Source organism: Piliocolobus tephrosceles, chromosome 15, assembly GCF_002776525.5.
Source record: "Piliocolobus tephrosceles isolate RC106 chromosome 15, ASM277652v3, whole genome shotgun sequence".
NCBI classification, from domain to species: Eukaryota; Metazoa; Chordata; class Mammalia; order Primates; family Cercopithecidae; genus Piliocolobus; species Piliocolobus tephrosceles.
In genome coordinates, this window is record NC_045448.1 from 93,346,225 (window position 1) to 93,361,596 (window position 15,372).

At 48.0% G+C, this 15,372-nt stretch overlaps 1 protein-coding gene across 1 annotated transcript in view; it reads right to left on the reverse strand.

Annotated features, from left to right (window-relative positions):
• Positions 1 to 15,372, reverse strand: part of FBLN7 (fibulin 7) — an 81,783-nt gene that overhangs the window by 12,206 nt on the left and 54,205 nt on the right. The window contains exons 4-5 of the mRNA XM_026449776.1: positions 10,473 to 10,643; positions 191 to 316 (exon numbers count right to left, since the gene is read on the reverse strand). Coding sequence (XP_026305561.1) covers positions 191 to 316; positions 10,473 to 10,643 — 297 coding nt within the window. The remainder of the gene's footprint in view (positions 1 to 190; positions 317 to 10,472; positions 10,644 to 15,372) is intronic.

Below are 15,372 nucleotides of genomic sequence, written 5' to 3' on the forward strand. Positions count from 1 at the left end.
TTGCATCAAAGAGCTAAGCTCTGTCAAGTGACCACCTTAGAAAACGAGAGGGATATGAAACAGAGAGGAAAAGCTACATCTTTGAGAGGGGGACCGAGCTCCCTACATGTCCGCATTTGGTGACCTATGCCTAGGCTCCTCCTCTCCCCACAGCAGGATGTCCTCACCGAACCCCACAGTGGCTACGTACCAGTCTGGGCCTGATGCTGACAGCGGTTCCCGGTTCTTCCTGGAGGACAAATGCATCTGTACTGGTTGACTCCTTCTACACACGTACCACCATTTTGACAAGGCTGGCTGGAGCATTCACTGATATCTAGGAAGATAAGTAATTTTCAAATATAAGGATGTGAGTTCTAGGTTTAAAACAAATACAGTAAAAAAACCAATGAAGGGGTAACTTCCTTTACATTGTAGAATAACTCCCACTTTCTACCTGACCCCACCCACTCTTTCCACCCTCTGCACCTGCAAGAGCTGCCAGGGGCCCGATGGGGCTGATATGCAGCCCTGTTGCATCTCCATTCAGCAGGCCCCGCACCCAGGCACATACTGCCCACCTGGGGCTCTGCGTGCAGGAACTTGCCTATGACCTGGCCATACTCCGCCCACAGGCACCATTTTCTAATTCGCAAAGGTGCAGTGTAGACAGCTGTAGCCAGATAGAGGTGGCATCTGCCTGCATTGCCTTTGAGTCAGGCCCTGCAACCCACGAATCCTTTGCTCCATCAGCCAGCACCTGGGAGAAACACTTTTAAACAGGAACAAAATTCAATGCAGTTATAAAGGGGAGGGCTGGCCCACTGGAATGTCCAGGGTTGGGGAAAATGAATTCTCCAAATTCCCACCCAGAAGCCCTACTGTGCTTGACCAGGAAAGAGTTTTTTGACATTTCTTTAACATTGGTAAAGGGAGATGTTCCTTGCTCATCTACACAACATTTCTGTGGAAAAGGTCTTTGGAGAGAGAGACTGTTATTTTAAAAAGCTCAAAAGACTTTTCTTCTCTGAGTGGTAGGCTTACAGGCGATTTTTCTTTGCTTTTTTATAATTTTTTGTATTCTTTCCTTTTCCCATAATAATCACGTATACATTTTTTAATTAGAAAAAAATGATTCTTTTAAAACCTAGAGGCTACATGTTAGCTGGGCATGGTGGTGGGTGCCTGTAATCCCAGCTACTTGGGAGGCTGAGGCAGGAGAATCGCTTGAACCTGGGAGGCAGAGGTTGCAGTGAACCGAGATCGCGCCACTGCACTCCAGCCTCGGTGACAGAATGAGACTCCGTCTCAAAAACAAAAGACAAACCAACCAACCAAACAAACAAAACCCCATAGGCCACATGTGCTTGTTATGAATTCCCTAAGCCCAGTTTTAGTGCACAGAAATAGGCCATTTCCATCAGAGAGAGGCTTGTCAGTTCACTGACTTGACCATATCATCTTCAGAAAGAAAACGGAAAACACCTCCTTGTTGGCATAAACGCAGCCTTTCCTGCGTGTCTATCAAGGGGAAGAAACAGGTGCTTTGCTCATAATGAGAACGACAGATTTGTTTTGGGTGGAATGGGAGGGACTTAGGCTTCCCTTAAGCCTCCTGGAGTTTGAGATGTCACTAGACTCTTACACAGTTTCTATTTGTTGCAAAAAGACAGACTGCCCAAATGCCACTCATCCCTACAGAAGGAGCCATTTCAGTTTCTCAGTAACCTCAGCCTGGTTGCACTGTCCCTCATACAGCCTGTTTGCAGACGACCGGTTTCCAGGAATGTGTGTGAAATGACTGTACACAAATGCTTGGGGTTGCTTAGAGCTAAGGGTTGCTGTTTCTTTCCATTGTCCACCTCCATCGTTGCCCACCAACATAGTTTGGAAGTGGGCAGATCACGAGGCCATGAAGTTGTGGGCAGAGAGCCAGAAAATGTGAACACCAGTATCTTGTAGCTTGGCCCCAGTAGGGCCAGTGCTGTGGTCTTTCCTTTGCTGCCCGCCAGAAGAAGGCACTGAGCCTGACCTGTACCTGAACCGTGTGGATGGGGGTTGGGGATCATCGGCGCAGCAGAGAAACGCACAGGTGTCCCAGGACCGCGCACTGTGTCTGCCTCTCTGGATCCACCCAGCATATTCGTTTCTAGACAGGCTGTATTCAGACTGTCTTTATCTCTTATCATGATATGCAGTCAGAGGCATCCAATGGCCTGATGTCCAGCCCAGCAGCCCCTCTGTGTCCTGATTGAAGTACAGTTGTCATCACACTCAAGTGTGTCCCAGGCTGTGGCATTCAGTCAAGTGCATGGCACGGGCTGGCAAGCCAAAGCGCAGGTGATAATCCTGCTTTCATCTGCTGTTTCGTGAGCACTTACTGTTTTCATGAAGCCTAGCTAAGGATTTTATATGCGTGACCGAACTTTTTGCTTTTATTTCTATTTCCTTCCTGACTTTTTTCTTTTATTTCTAATTCCTTCCTGGGTTCTGTCAACTCATTTCCAGTTTTCCATTTTTCCAGTCACCTCATTTTTTAGTGTTTTGTTATTTTTATCTAAACTGTTCTTTCCTTGCTTTTATCCTTTAAACATTTCTTTTGCCTGTGATACTCTAGGTTATAGTTTTTATCTGTTTTATGGGCATGTCTTTCCGGCGTTCCTTTATTGCCTATAGAAATTTTACTCTTTTTTCTTGTAATAGCTTCGATGGGATTTGTCAAGAATCCTTTCCATTACTCATAATTAAGTGAAATAAGTTTTCCCATATAGTTTTGCTAACTTCATGACTCTGAAATTCTCACTTCTGCTGTTTTTCCAATGTGAGCAAACACAGGGCCTCACACTTTCTCGGCTTTGCCTCCTTCACACTCTTGTCTGGACGACCATCTCTTTCATTTGCACCTATTTTCCTTGTTGCGCCCAGTTTGGACTCTCCTCGCCTTAAAGTCTCCTTAATATTAAGACTTTGCCCTGGAAAATTGTGGAGGTTCCTATGGGGGCAGGCTGTCCCAGCAACTGAAACTTCCTATTGAAAAAATGAACGTAGGGCCAGGCACAGTGGCTCACACCTGTAATCCCAGCATTTTGGGAGGTTGAGCTCCCAACCTCAACCTCACTTGAGCTCAGAAGTTCAAGACCAGCCTGGCCAACATGGCGAAACCTCATCTCTACTAAAAATACAAAAAATTAGCCAGGCATGGTGGTGGGCACCTGTAGTCCCAGCTAGTTGGGAGGCTGAGGCAAGAGAATCTCTTGAACCCAGGAGGCAGAGGTTGCATGAGCCAAGATGGTGCCACTGCATTCCAGCCTGGGCGACACGGTGAGACTCTGCCTCAAAAAAAAAAAAAAAAAGAAAAAGAAAAAGTGAATTCTATACCTGAGAAAACTGACCCAGAAAGACTGGCACTGAGACAGATCCTAATCAAATGACTGAATTTTAAAGAAAAAAATAAATATTTTGGGGCCCTTCAGGCAAAAAGACCAATATAATAGCACAACAGCATCAGTTTAAAACAGACAACACAGAGTGACATATTTAAGGTACTCAAGAATAGAAAAATGTGAGATAGGTGTTTGATATCCAATGAAACTAACAACCAGTAAAAAAGCTGCATACTTTTTGAAAGTGGGAAAACTCAGGAAATTGCTCTAACTAGACAGACATCAGAATGAGGATGTCAGTGACACTCGCTGAGGCAGAAGAGACGTTGTCAACCAATTCTAAGTTATAAAACTGATTTGGACCCTGATTCAAAGAAAGTGTTAAAAAACTGTGAGACAATTGGGGGAATTTTTACTCTAATTAGATATTGATGATATTAAGGAATTTGCTGTGTTAATCACTGGATTTTAGGTACATAAGTTCATTCTACTATTCTCTGTAGTTTGGTGTGTTTGAAGCTTTCCATAGTGAAAAAATATTTTAAGATGCTTAACTTGGCATTATTTGTAATTATGAAACCTGGAAACAATAGAGAGGTCATTCAATAAAGCCTAGAATAGCCCTTACGAGGAAGCGTTTCCTAATCATAAAGAGTTAGGTTTAGAAAGAAGAGGTAGTGGAGAGTTGCTCATGTTAATATGAAGAGGTAATGGAGAATTGCTCATGTTAATATCTATACACAGATGATACTAAATATGTGCGACTTGCATGTATGTGCTTAGATAAAAGACTAGAAGGAAATTCATCTTTTTTCATTCATTTAATCATTTAGTAAATCATCCAGCCAATCAGTTACTCGGTAACTATTTATTGAGTGGCTACTATATATTTAAAAGGCAGCTCTTTCTACCCAAATCCTTTTTTTAAAGGTCTCAGGGAAAGGCCTCATGATACAGAAGATGAGATGGACTGAAGCTCTGCTCCCTTCTCACTGCAAAATGCCCTTCCAAACACTCCATCCAGTGCCACTGGCTCTGCTTTCCACAGCCTCCCCGAAGTCTGCTTCTCCAGGCCCTTCGTGTCTCCTTTCGCCCTCCTCCTTCTCCATTTGGCTTCTCGGTGCCCTGCAGATCTCTGCCTGAGTCACATTTCTGTCTCCACCCTCTCCTTGCAGGTCCTCCTACCACTGCCCATGGGATTTCAGTGCTATCTTATGCTAATAACTCCCAACTGGGTATCTCCAAGCCTTCTGCTGCCTTGAGCTCCAGACAATGTCTACCCATCTAGGGTGGAATGAATGGATATCCACTAGGGTGTCTGTTGCACAGCATTTTAACTTAATATGTCCCAAATGGAATTCTGATCAATGACCCACACACAAGTTGCTTAAAAACAAACCACATCCATCACTCAGTCTTCATTATCTCTGTAAATGACACCCTGCATGCCATCATCCAAGCCTGAGTCTAGGAACCTTGATTTCTCCTCCTGGCTCACAGCCCACATGGGATGGCAGCAAATTCCATCAGTTCTGTCTCTAAAAATACCTAGAATCTCCGCTGCCACAGTCTCTCCCCTGGACTTCTACAATAGCCACCTATGTGTTTTCCCAGCTTCCATTCTTGTCATCTCCAATGCATTCTCTATGCAGCAGTGACACTTGTCTTAACCCTGTTTATTTGGCTTAGAACTAAAATCCCATCACCTGCACCACCCATGACTACAGTGCTGGCCTGCATGTCTCTCCACCTCGCCTGGCTCACTCTCAGCTCATATAATCTCCAGCAACAAGGTTCTATAATTTTGTTTTTCATTTCCTCAAATGTGCCAAATTCTTCCCTTCCTTGGGGCTCTTTGCTCATGCTCCTCCCTTTTCTTTTCTTTTTTTTTTTTTTTTTTTTTACTTTTGAGACAGGGTCTCACTCTCTCACCCAGGCTGGAGTGCAGTGGCATGATCTCGACTCACTGCATTCTCTGCCCCCCGGGTTCAAGTGATTCTCCCGGCTCAACCTCCTGAGTAGCTGGGATTACAGACACATGCCACCACACCCGGCTAATTTTTGTATTTTTAGTACAGATGAGGTTTTGCCAGGTTGGCCAGGCTAGTCTCAAACTCCTGACCTCAGCTGATCCAGTCACCTTTTCTTTTCTTTACTTTTTTTTTTTTTTTTTGTTTGTTTTTTTGAGATGGAGTTTTGTTCTTGTCACCCAGGCTGGAGTGCAATGGCGCAATCTCAGCTCACCGCAATCTCCACCTCCCAGGTTCAAGCGATTCTCCGGCTTCAGCCTCCCAAGTAGCTGAGATTACAGGCGCCCGCCACCATGCCCAGATAACTTTTTGTATTGTTAGTAGAGACAGGTTTCACCATGTTGGCCAGGCTGGTCTCGAATCCCTGACCTCACGTGATCCACCCTCCTCAGCCTCCCAAAGTGCTGGGATTACAGGTGTGAGCCACCGTGCCTGGTCCCTCCTTCCTTTTCTTAAAACAGTGTCTGCCCTGTGCTGCCCAACTACCTGCTCTTTGCCTGGCTAGATCCCGTTCTTCCTTTCATCTCAGTGTCATTGTCCTCTGCTCAGAGGCCCTCAACTGCTCCTTGCCCCATGCTGTTTACTCTGTCTCTTGTTAGGTCATATGTGGCCCTCACCACAAATGTCAGCTCGCTTCCCTTGGTGTGTGGCTGCCTGCTTTGCTTTGCCTCCTCTTAGCCTGTGCACCCCAGAGGCCAGGGTGGTGTCTGTGGGATTCGGCATTGAGTCCCTGGCATCTGGCACAGTGCTTCGTGCATGGCTGGTTCTCAGTAAAAATTGGCTGAATAAAATAATGAAGGTTAAAAATAAAGGATGGGGACGACTGACAAAGATTCCTTTTCACCAGCATGATGATAAGTGACAACGGTATTTATATCACTTAAATTTGTTTCTTTGGTTACCCACATTGTCAAAGGCACAAGATCTTCAGCTGTGGTTCCCAATTCAGAAAGCTTTACATCTTAAACACATGGCCTTCAGAGAAAGAAGGAGGAAACAATGAAAATAATGGAGAAATGGAGAAAGCCAAGTGGCTGTTTTCCACTTTGGAGTTCTGGAGTCCACCTCTGCCTGCTGTTTTTTTTTTTCTCCCGAGACGGAGTCTTGCTGTGTCGCCCAGGCTGGAGTGCAGTGGTGTGATTTCGCTCACTGCAACTTCTGCCTCCCAGGTTCAAGCAATTCTCCTGCCTCAGCCTCCCAAGTAGCTGGGATTACAGGTGCCCACCACCATGCCTAGCTAATTTTTGTATTTTTTAGTAGAGATGGAGTTTCGCCATGTTGGCCAGGCTGGTCTCGAACTCCTGACCTCAGGTGATCTGCCGCCTCGGCCTCACAGAGTGCTGGGATTACAGGTGTGAGGCACCGCTCCTGGCCTGCCTGCTGTTTTTTAATGGCGTGATTGTGTGTAATTTCCTTCCCTGCCAAGTTGGGTTCATCACTGTCTTTCCAAGTAGCTGACTAGGGTTGAAGTGAGGGACAATTATGACAGCACTGCCAAATTTGTCACTGGCACTGACATTTTGGGCCTTGAAATGAATTCTCTGTAATTAAGAAGATTATGCCCCCACTGTGGTCATAACACATGGCGACCACACGATTGGTGGTTTGGAACATGCAGTGGGTGTGCTCAGTGGTTGCTGGTAAGTTTCTAGGTTCGGTCACTAGACTGTTGAGTTCCAGCCTGTGTCCTGTCCACACCCTTAATACTGTCACAATTGGTCATTAAACAGCAGTCAGGAGCACTATTTCTCCCTCCTGGCAGGTTTGGCTGGCACTGCTTTGAGGCTTTTGCTGGAGACAACATCCATGAATCACATCAATTCCTACTGAGAACAGAAGTGTTGGCGCAGGCACCGTCTATTCACTTAGGACCGTGGCCAGTAGCTGCTGGAGCAGCTTGATTGCAACACACGAGTATTTTTGTCCAATCACCACCACGGGGTCAGTGCCTAGGCCCCATCTATGCTTCAGGAGAAGAAAAATCTCCATCTAAGATCTCATCCTGGACTGGCCATCACCTTGTTCCCTGGGTCAGTCCTTCCCAAGTTTTCGATAGAACATGCTGCCCGAGTAGACATCCCCAAGGTGGGCTGCACCATGCAGCTCTTTGGTGTGGAGGTCAGGGAAGAAGGGAAAACGGCTACGCAGGAGGCTATGGGGAGATAAGAGACAAGCACGAGGTGCATCTGGAATGAGCTGGTACATCCAAGGGCAAGACTCAGGACCATGGGAAAGGTCAGTAGGCTTGCTGGCCGCCTGGCAAGTGGGACCGTCTGCCCTGCACCGTGGTCCTCCAGGCAAAGTCTGCCCCCTACATCTCAAGAAAGGGAAGTCTGCCCAGCAGGGCTGGGGGCTCTGATCTTTGTAAGAGTTGGGTTGGCCTTCCCAAAACATCAGGGCAAGTAGCAGTGAGCATAGCAGGTGTCTTCCCTGGACAGAGATGACACACGCACAGTCTACTGTTTTGCCTGTGGCTGGCAGTCATTCTGACTGATTTAGGCCCAAAATGCATCAGCACTTCAAAATTTTCAATATATTTTCTGCTTCTGGCATTTGCAAGAACAAATCAAGTGGTGCTGTTAACAGCAGTATTACTTAGGGAATATATGAGAAATGCAGATGTCTTGGGTCTCATCTATAAAGGTCCTGACTTGGTAGGTCTTTTGAGACCTCAGAATCTGTCTTTTATGACCTTTCTGGGTGACTCAGGAGCACTTGAATGTTTGAGATCACGGCACAAGTCATGACGCAGCAGAACCCTCTTTTCCATTGAGGGGGTCCTGCTGCAGCGATGGAGGTGCAGAGGGAGAACTAAGCACCCAAGGTCAAGAAGGAAGCTGGCAGACACCCCCAGGATCCTCTAGGAAGGTAGGCCAGTCGCTAGGATGGAGATGGACTGTGGGGAGGGATTTGGGTCTCCACCTTTGTCAAGTAACTACATGTTCTTTTGCTTGAGTCACTTCTTAGGACTATGTTCCTGGGCCTCCAGTGTTTTGTATCTATCTGCCTAAAAAGGCCTTCTTTCTGCTATCTTCTCTGACGAACTCGTCTTTTGGTTTTAATCACATGATGTGCATTGTGGTATGTCACCACTGAGGACAGAATATTTGGACAATACCTGAGCAAGCAAGAAAAAACAGCACACACAGAAGTAAGATGTGCTTTCACTTGCAGCACCGCTTGGGGGCGCGTGGGCAGGTGCAGCCCTTCTGCCGGGGGCAGGCAGTGCTCAGTTCAAAGCCAGCCTGAAGCCAGTAGGCCCCTCCAGCCACAGATACACATCCCAGAGACAGTATCGGGGCATAAGAAGGCCTTGTCGGCATTGTTTGTGGTGGCCAGGAGTTGACTGCAATCAGGTGTCCATGGCAGGGGGTGGACAGATCAGATGTGGGGGTGCACCCCAGAGAGGACGAGGCAGCTATCAGAGGCACTGGAGCAGACTGCACGTGGCAATGCAGATGGGTCCTGAAAGTGCTGAGGAGACCGAAAACGAAACCAACCGGGATCTGTACCTCAATCTGTAAGTTAAAAATACTGACACCCAAAGCAATAAAAATGAAATATCTGTGCGTACCCACCTCCCCTGCCATGGCTTATCACCCAGGAGGGGCTTAACTTGGCTTGAGATCTTTCAGAGTCAAGTAAGTAAATAGCAGATATTGGCATTTCCGCTGTTTTGTTTGCAAGTTACATGACTTGTATTTCCTGGCTGGTTCCTAGGTGGGTCTAAGAGCTGGTCATCAACCTTTGAACCATCATCACTCTTTCCAGGGGTCAGAAAAGAGAAGCCTAAATTGTAAATGTGGTTCTGGTTGCCCTGAGCTTCTCATGGCAATCCATCCTCATCTTTGGGGATGGCATACTTTCTGGAGTCCTTCTATATTTTCAAGTAATTTAAGCATCCAAAGTCCTCTCTTGGCCAAGTGCAGTGGATCACACCTGTAATCCCAGCACTTTGGGAGGCCGAGGCAGGCGGATCACTTGAGGCCAGGAGTTCGAGACCAGTCTGGCCAACATGGTGAAATCCCTTTTCTACTAAAAATACAAAAGTTAGCTGAACGCGGTGGTGGGCACCTGTAGTCCCAGCTACTCAGAAGGCTGAGGCAGGAGAATCGCTGGAACCTGGGAGGTGGAGGTTGCAGTGAGCTGAGATTACGCCACTGCACTCCACCCTGGGCAACAGAGCGAGACTCCATCTCAAACAAAAACAAAAACAAAGTCCTCTCTCTACTCTGCTCTTCGCAATCTTCTTGTTTATATAATGTCCGTGTTGCTCCTTCAACTCTTTGGCTAGAACCATGGACATTCTGCCTCAGCAGATGTCCCACGAACCTTGCTCTGAAAATGACTGGTGACTGGTAGCCAAGATTTTTTTGACCATGGGTTTTTGAAAAGCCAACAGATTTTTTGTGCCAAAGCTGATATTCCTCTATATCAAAAAAGTGCTGTTTTTAAACCTAGCGCAGAGAGAAGCCTTTTCATGCCTCCCCCTCACAGTGGACTCTCCTGGAGCCTGTTGATACCAAGTCCCAATGCAGATAGAAAGGACAGCTGAGGAGTTTCCTCAGCCCCAGAGGATACCAGCAGCCTCACAGACTGCAGGCTCAGAATGGAGCAGCCATAGGAGCATCGTCCCGCAGTGCCTTCCTCTGGCCCCTGCCCCAAGCCATGGGCGGCTTCTTGCCCTCACATTGATAAGAACCAGTCACTGGTGTCCAAAGCAGAGAGTGGTGGGAAGGAGCGCAGACTCTGGGGTCAGAGCGTCCAAGTGTGAGGCATCTTAATAGTGCCCCCCACCCCAGCTGTGTAACCTTGGGCAAGTTCTTTAACCGCTGTGTGCCTCAGTTTTGCCATATGCCAAACAAGACTAAATTATTATTATAGTGAGCTCATATAGACAGATACCAGCGCCAACCCAGCATGGACGTGAGTGATCGGGCACATTGACTGCTGTTCTATGGTTGAGGAATGATTAAAGAACCAAGCAGAAAATATTCCAAGCAATGGCCCTTTCTATGAAGCAAACCTTTGCTATGCTGTGATGGGTCCAGTGCAGTGGGATGGGAAGGAGAGACGATACCTCTACAGCGGGGCTGCTCCCCTGTCCAGGTGCCATTGGGAAGACACACCACGCTGCTGGGCCCGACCAGCCGGAACCCAGGGTTGCAGGCAAAATGGACTTCGTGATCCACCAAGTACTTGCTTCCAAACTTTCTGCCATCTGTGGGTGCGTTCAGAGCCGGGCAGGAAACTGTAAGGAGAGATGGAAGGATTACACGCTCCTTGTCCTGGACCACAGTCCTTAGACATTACTGAGTTACAGGACTTCCCATTTTGAAGTGCCCTCTGTTGCATGCCTGCTGCAGGCTGTGCACCGTGCTGGTCATTCTGCATGCTGCGTCTCATCAAGTCCTCAAAGCTCTCTTGGGGATGGGTGGTACGATGCCTGCTTAGCAAAAGGTGACGAGACTGGGGTTCAGAGACACTAAGTGCTGTGTGCAAGGCCTAGAAGCATGGGAAGCCCGCACTGCAAGGATCTGCCTCATCACTGCCGCCTACTCTGCTTTTCTGGAGCTCCAAGCCCACTGGGTTTCTTGAGGTCTCCTGAATAGGCCAGGCTCAGCCCCAGCTCCAGGCCTGGGATTTTGCTCTTCTTTCTGCATGGAATGTTCTTTCCTCAGAGCTTCCACAACTGGCTCCTTTTCACACTCCAGGTCTCCACTCATATGCCACCACCTCCCCGCGTGTTCCCTGGCCACGGTGCCTAACCCAGACCTCCCCAGACACTCTTCCCCAGGCGCTCACTCTGCTCTCTTTGCAGTATTTGTAACCATCCACATTTTCTTATTGACTTATTTCTTTCTAGATGTAGTTGTGTTGTCAGTCCTCTCCATCAGAATGCATCTGGCCTACGTTCCTGTGTATCCCCAGCACCAGCCCACTGCCTGGCACATAGTGAATGCTCGATAAGTCATTCTTGAACAAATGAATGAATGGAGCCTTATTTATTGCATCTTTACTATATGCCAGGCACTATATTAGGCACTTGGGCTATATCCATGAACAAAATAGACAAAACCCAACCCTCAGGAAGCCCACCTTCTAGCAGGGGAGATAACAAGCAATGGCAGAGTGTGGGGCCATGTAGAAAATGAAAGCAGGGAATGGTGTTGGAGATGCCAGAGAGAGGGCATCATTTTGAATACAGTGGTCAGGGCAGGCCTCACCAGAACGAGTTGAAGGTGAAGGCATAGCCAGGCAGATGTATGGGGAGGGTGGAGGGACGACAGCTGGTCAAACATCCTGAGGTGGGGGTGTGCCTGGCAGGTCTGAGGAATGTCAAGGAGCCAACAGGGCTGGAGTAGAGTGGACGAGGTGGAAAGTAGACATGAGTCAGGCAACAGGAACAAGACAGCTCAGAGTTACACGGGGCATTGGAAAGAAAACAAAAAGGCCATGCAACTTGTATTCTGTGTGAGATCGGGCCACTGGAGGTTTGAGCCCAGGCAGGAAGCAGCCTGACTCCCAGCAGCACTCCTGCTGCAGTTTGACCATGAAGTGCCCAAACAAGAGGAAGGGGAGGGAAGCTAAGGCCAGGGTAGCAGCTGGGCATGAAGGACATGGTTTGAATCCTGGCTGCTCTGTGAAGATTTCCCGAAGGACTGACGTGGTTGGAGAGAGACGGGGTGAAGCTAGCCTGTTCCTCCTTTTTTTGCAACAGAGCATCATGCATAGGTGAAGAGCGAATGACCAATGTTAGGATGGCTTGGATTTGGATTCAGTTCAGATGGAAATTCAGAGCCACTTCTAAAATGCATTTAAGGTAAATTCCAAGTGTCATTTGCCATGTTCATATTTTAAACAGACAAAAACAGAACTGTTGCTTCAGCTGTGCAGGTCAAAGCAAGTGACACAGAGTCACTGAGCATCCCCCATGAGGATGCACTGATCAGGGGTGTCCTGGAACTGAGGCCACTAAGGAGTGTGATGGGCCTCCCTGTCTGGGAGGGCAGCTGGCAGGATGCTGTAGCTCTGCCTGAAATCCCACCTGGGCCGGACACAACCTGGGATCCTTCAAGGAGCAGCCATGGCAGCCTGAGCTGGGGAGGAGGGAGGTGCCGGACCCTCCAAGGGTGCTCGGTGGCCTTTGGTGATTGGGGAATATCTGCCCATTGCTGCACTGCTTTCCTTGAGTAAAGCTCCAAGTTGGTCCCCAATGGTAATAACCTTGTGAGAAGGAAGAGAGTGAGAGCTCATGTCCCAGGACTCGGCTGCTCCCGGGGTGCTGCCTCAGCCTCTGAAATAAATTACTTTATAGTTTGTTTAAAAAAAAAAAAAAAAAGCGAGTACTTTATTGTGTTAAAGGGTTTTAAAATGCATTGGGGGAAAATAGTAGGGTCTCTTTGGGGATGAAAAATCTTTAAAAACCTCAACAAAGGACAACTACCTACAACTCACAAATACATCATACCTGAATAGATTGAACAGTATCTGGCACTTAGTAGATGCTCAATAAACGTGAATGGAGTGGATGAATGGAAACAAATTAATTAAAAATCAATTTGTAGTCACATCCCAAACAGGAGCCAAAGGCCCTTCTCCAGTGACAGGAGGAGAACGTGTCCTTTGGTTTATTCTGTTCACGAGAAGCACATCCTACTGAGTGTGCAGAGCCATAGTGAAGCTCCCTGCGCCTTCCGAGGTTAAGTTAGCATGTAAGGAGTGAGATCCACAGGTAAGCAGTCTCAGCAATGTGGGAACATGAATCCGCTGAGGCTGCTCTGGAAGAGCCCTGAAGCTGATGGATTGTGATGATGCACCCAGGAAAGAAAAACTAGGAAAATAGGAGGGAGATACTTCATATGGAAGCCAGAACGGAAGAACAAGAATTCTCCAGAACTAGAAATTATTCTTCCTGACTCGCAGCAAATTCCCTTACAAAGAGAAAAAAAAAAAAAGGGCAAAAGAGGCCTGGCACAGAGCACCTGCCTGTTATCCCAGCACTTTGGGAAGCTGAGGCTGGAGGATCACTTGAGCCTGGGAGTTCAAGACCAGCTTGAGCAACATAATGAGACCCCATCTTTACAAAAATTTTTAAAATCAGGTGCAGTGGTGTGCACTTGTAGTCCTAGCTACTTAGGAGGCTGAGGTGAGAGGATCACTTGAGCCTGGGAGGCTGCAGTGAACTAGGATCAGTCCACTGCTCTCCAGCCGGGGTGATGGAGCGAGACCTTGTCTCTCTTTTAAAAAGCAATAAAGTAATTTTCCCACTATGTGCCATCTGATCTGGGCAGCTGTCTGGCTTTCCTCGAGGTGCAGGCCCAACCCCCACCCCACCCTGAAAAGGGATCCTGACAGCTGCCTGTGCTCTGCAGGATCAGCCTCTGCACGCATAAAGTACCCATCACGGTGTCCCCCACACACTTAGAGATACAATACATGATGACAACTTTCTAAAAAGAGAATTTGCCACTTTAAAAAATGTTATACATTTCAGAGATGAAAGACCTTGAATCTTGGGAAGGAGGATGAATAATATAACAATAGCTGCCTTTCCATTTGTCTAGTGGGCAGGGGCCTCTCACATGGGCAGGGGAATTGTATGACATTCCCTGTGGGCTCCACTGAAACTCCCAGGGACCGCAGGCAGCTCTGACCCCATGAAAACAAGGAAGGCTTTGTGGAGTCAAGCCTTGAGCAAGAAAAAAAAAAAAAATCACTAGATCAGGGACCTCTGACCGCTAGCTTACTTGTCTTGCTTGGCCTCAGTTTCCCCATCTGGAGCAGGAAGGAAAGACACCCAGCCTGCCCCGTGGAGTTGGGGTGTGTGGAGCCCCAGTGAGGGCTTGGGCCTCATAGTGCCTTGGAAAGTGTGAGGCTTGGCTGGTGGTTATTTCTGCAGCTGTGGCGCCAAGGAAAACAGGAACGGACTCTGTACTGTTGAGAGCTGGATTTGCCACCATCATCTCCGAGAAGGTAGGAAATCCAACGCCTTCCCCAGGAAACTTCAACTCACTCAACAAAGACAGCCCTTGATAAATGTGTCTGCAGTGAGTAAATGATGTCAGATATTCCACAAGCTCCTAACTTCAAATGAACATGATGACTGCCCCCTGCCCCCCAGCACCCTAAGAGACCAGAGGAAATCCAGCCGCCCATCCCTGGGCCTTGGCGGTGTGAAAGCTGTTAAGGTACAAGCAGGAAAAAGTGCCCCTGTGTCTGTCAGAGTCCTGCCCTCATGGGAGGGAATCCGGGGTGCCCGCTGTAGCCTCACCAGACAAGTGGAGCTTGTCCTCAGCGGCCCTTCCCTCCCAACCGCCCTGGTACTAACGGGGACTCCCTGGAGGGTGCACTTTCACGCCTGAAGCACTGGAGCCAACCTTGTTCATGGACTGGAACCAGTGTATCGCACTGGTGCGGGCTGGGGATACGTGTGTGTGTGCACACACAGAGGGTGTGGAGGAACTCGGTGCTTTCCACTCAACTCTGCTATGAACTTAAAAACTGCTCTATAAAAGTATATTAAAGTAAAATCAAAAATGAAAACAAAACCAAAACTGGATCCAACTTGTGGACGGGGAAGGAAAAAGCAGTGCGTTGATCTAAAAGTGGCGCCTCGCAACAGTTTGGTCAGTATGACGACATGATAGTTGTTAAGGCCAGAATGAAAAGGCTTAAGAGGAAAAGGGGTGACATGCAGGCTGAGGGAGAAGATAGAGGGCAGCTGCCTTTCCCATGTATTCACCCCACCCCCACTGCCACCAACCAGGGTTAAAAATGGGCCACAGATTGGCCGGGCCCGGTGGCTCACGCCTGTAATCCCAGCACTTTGGGAGGCTGAGGCAGGCGGATCACGAGGTCAGGAGATCAAGACCATCCTGGCTAACACGGTGAAACCTCATCTCTACTAAAAATACAAAAAAATTAGCCGGGCATGGTGGTGGGTGCCTGTAGTCCCAGCTACTCGGGAGGCTGAGGCA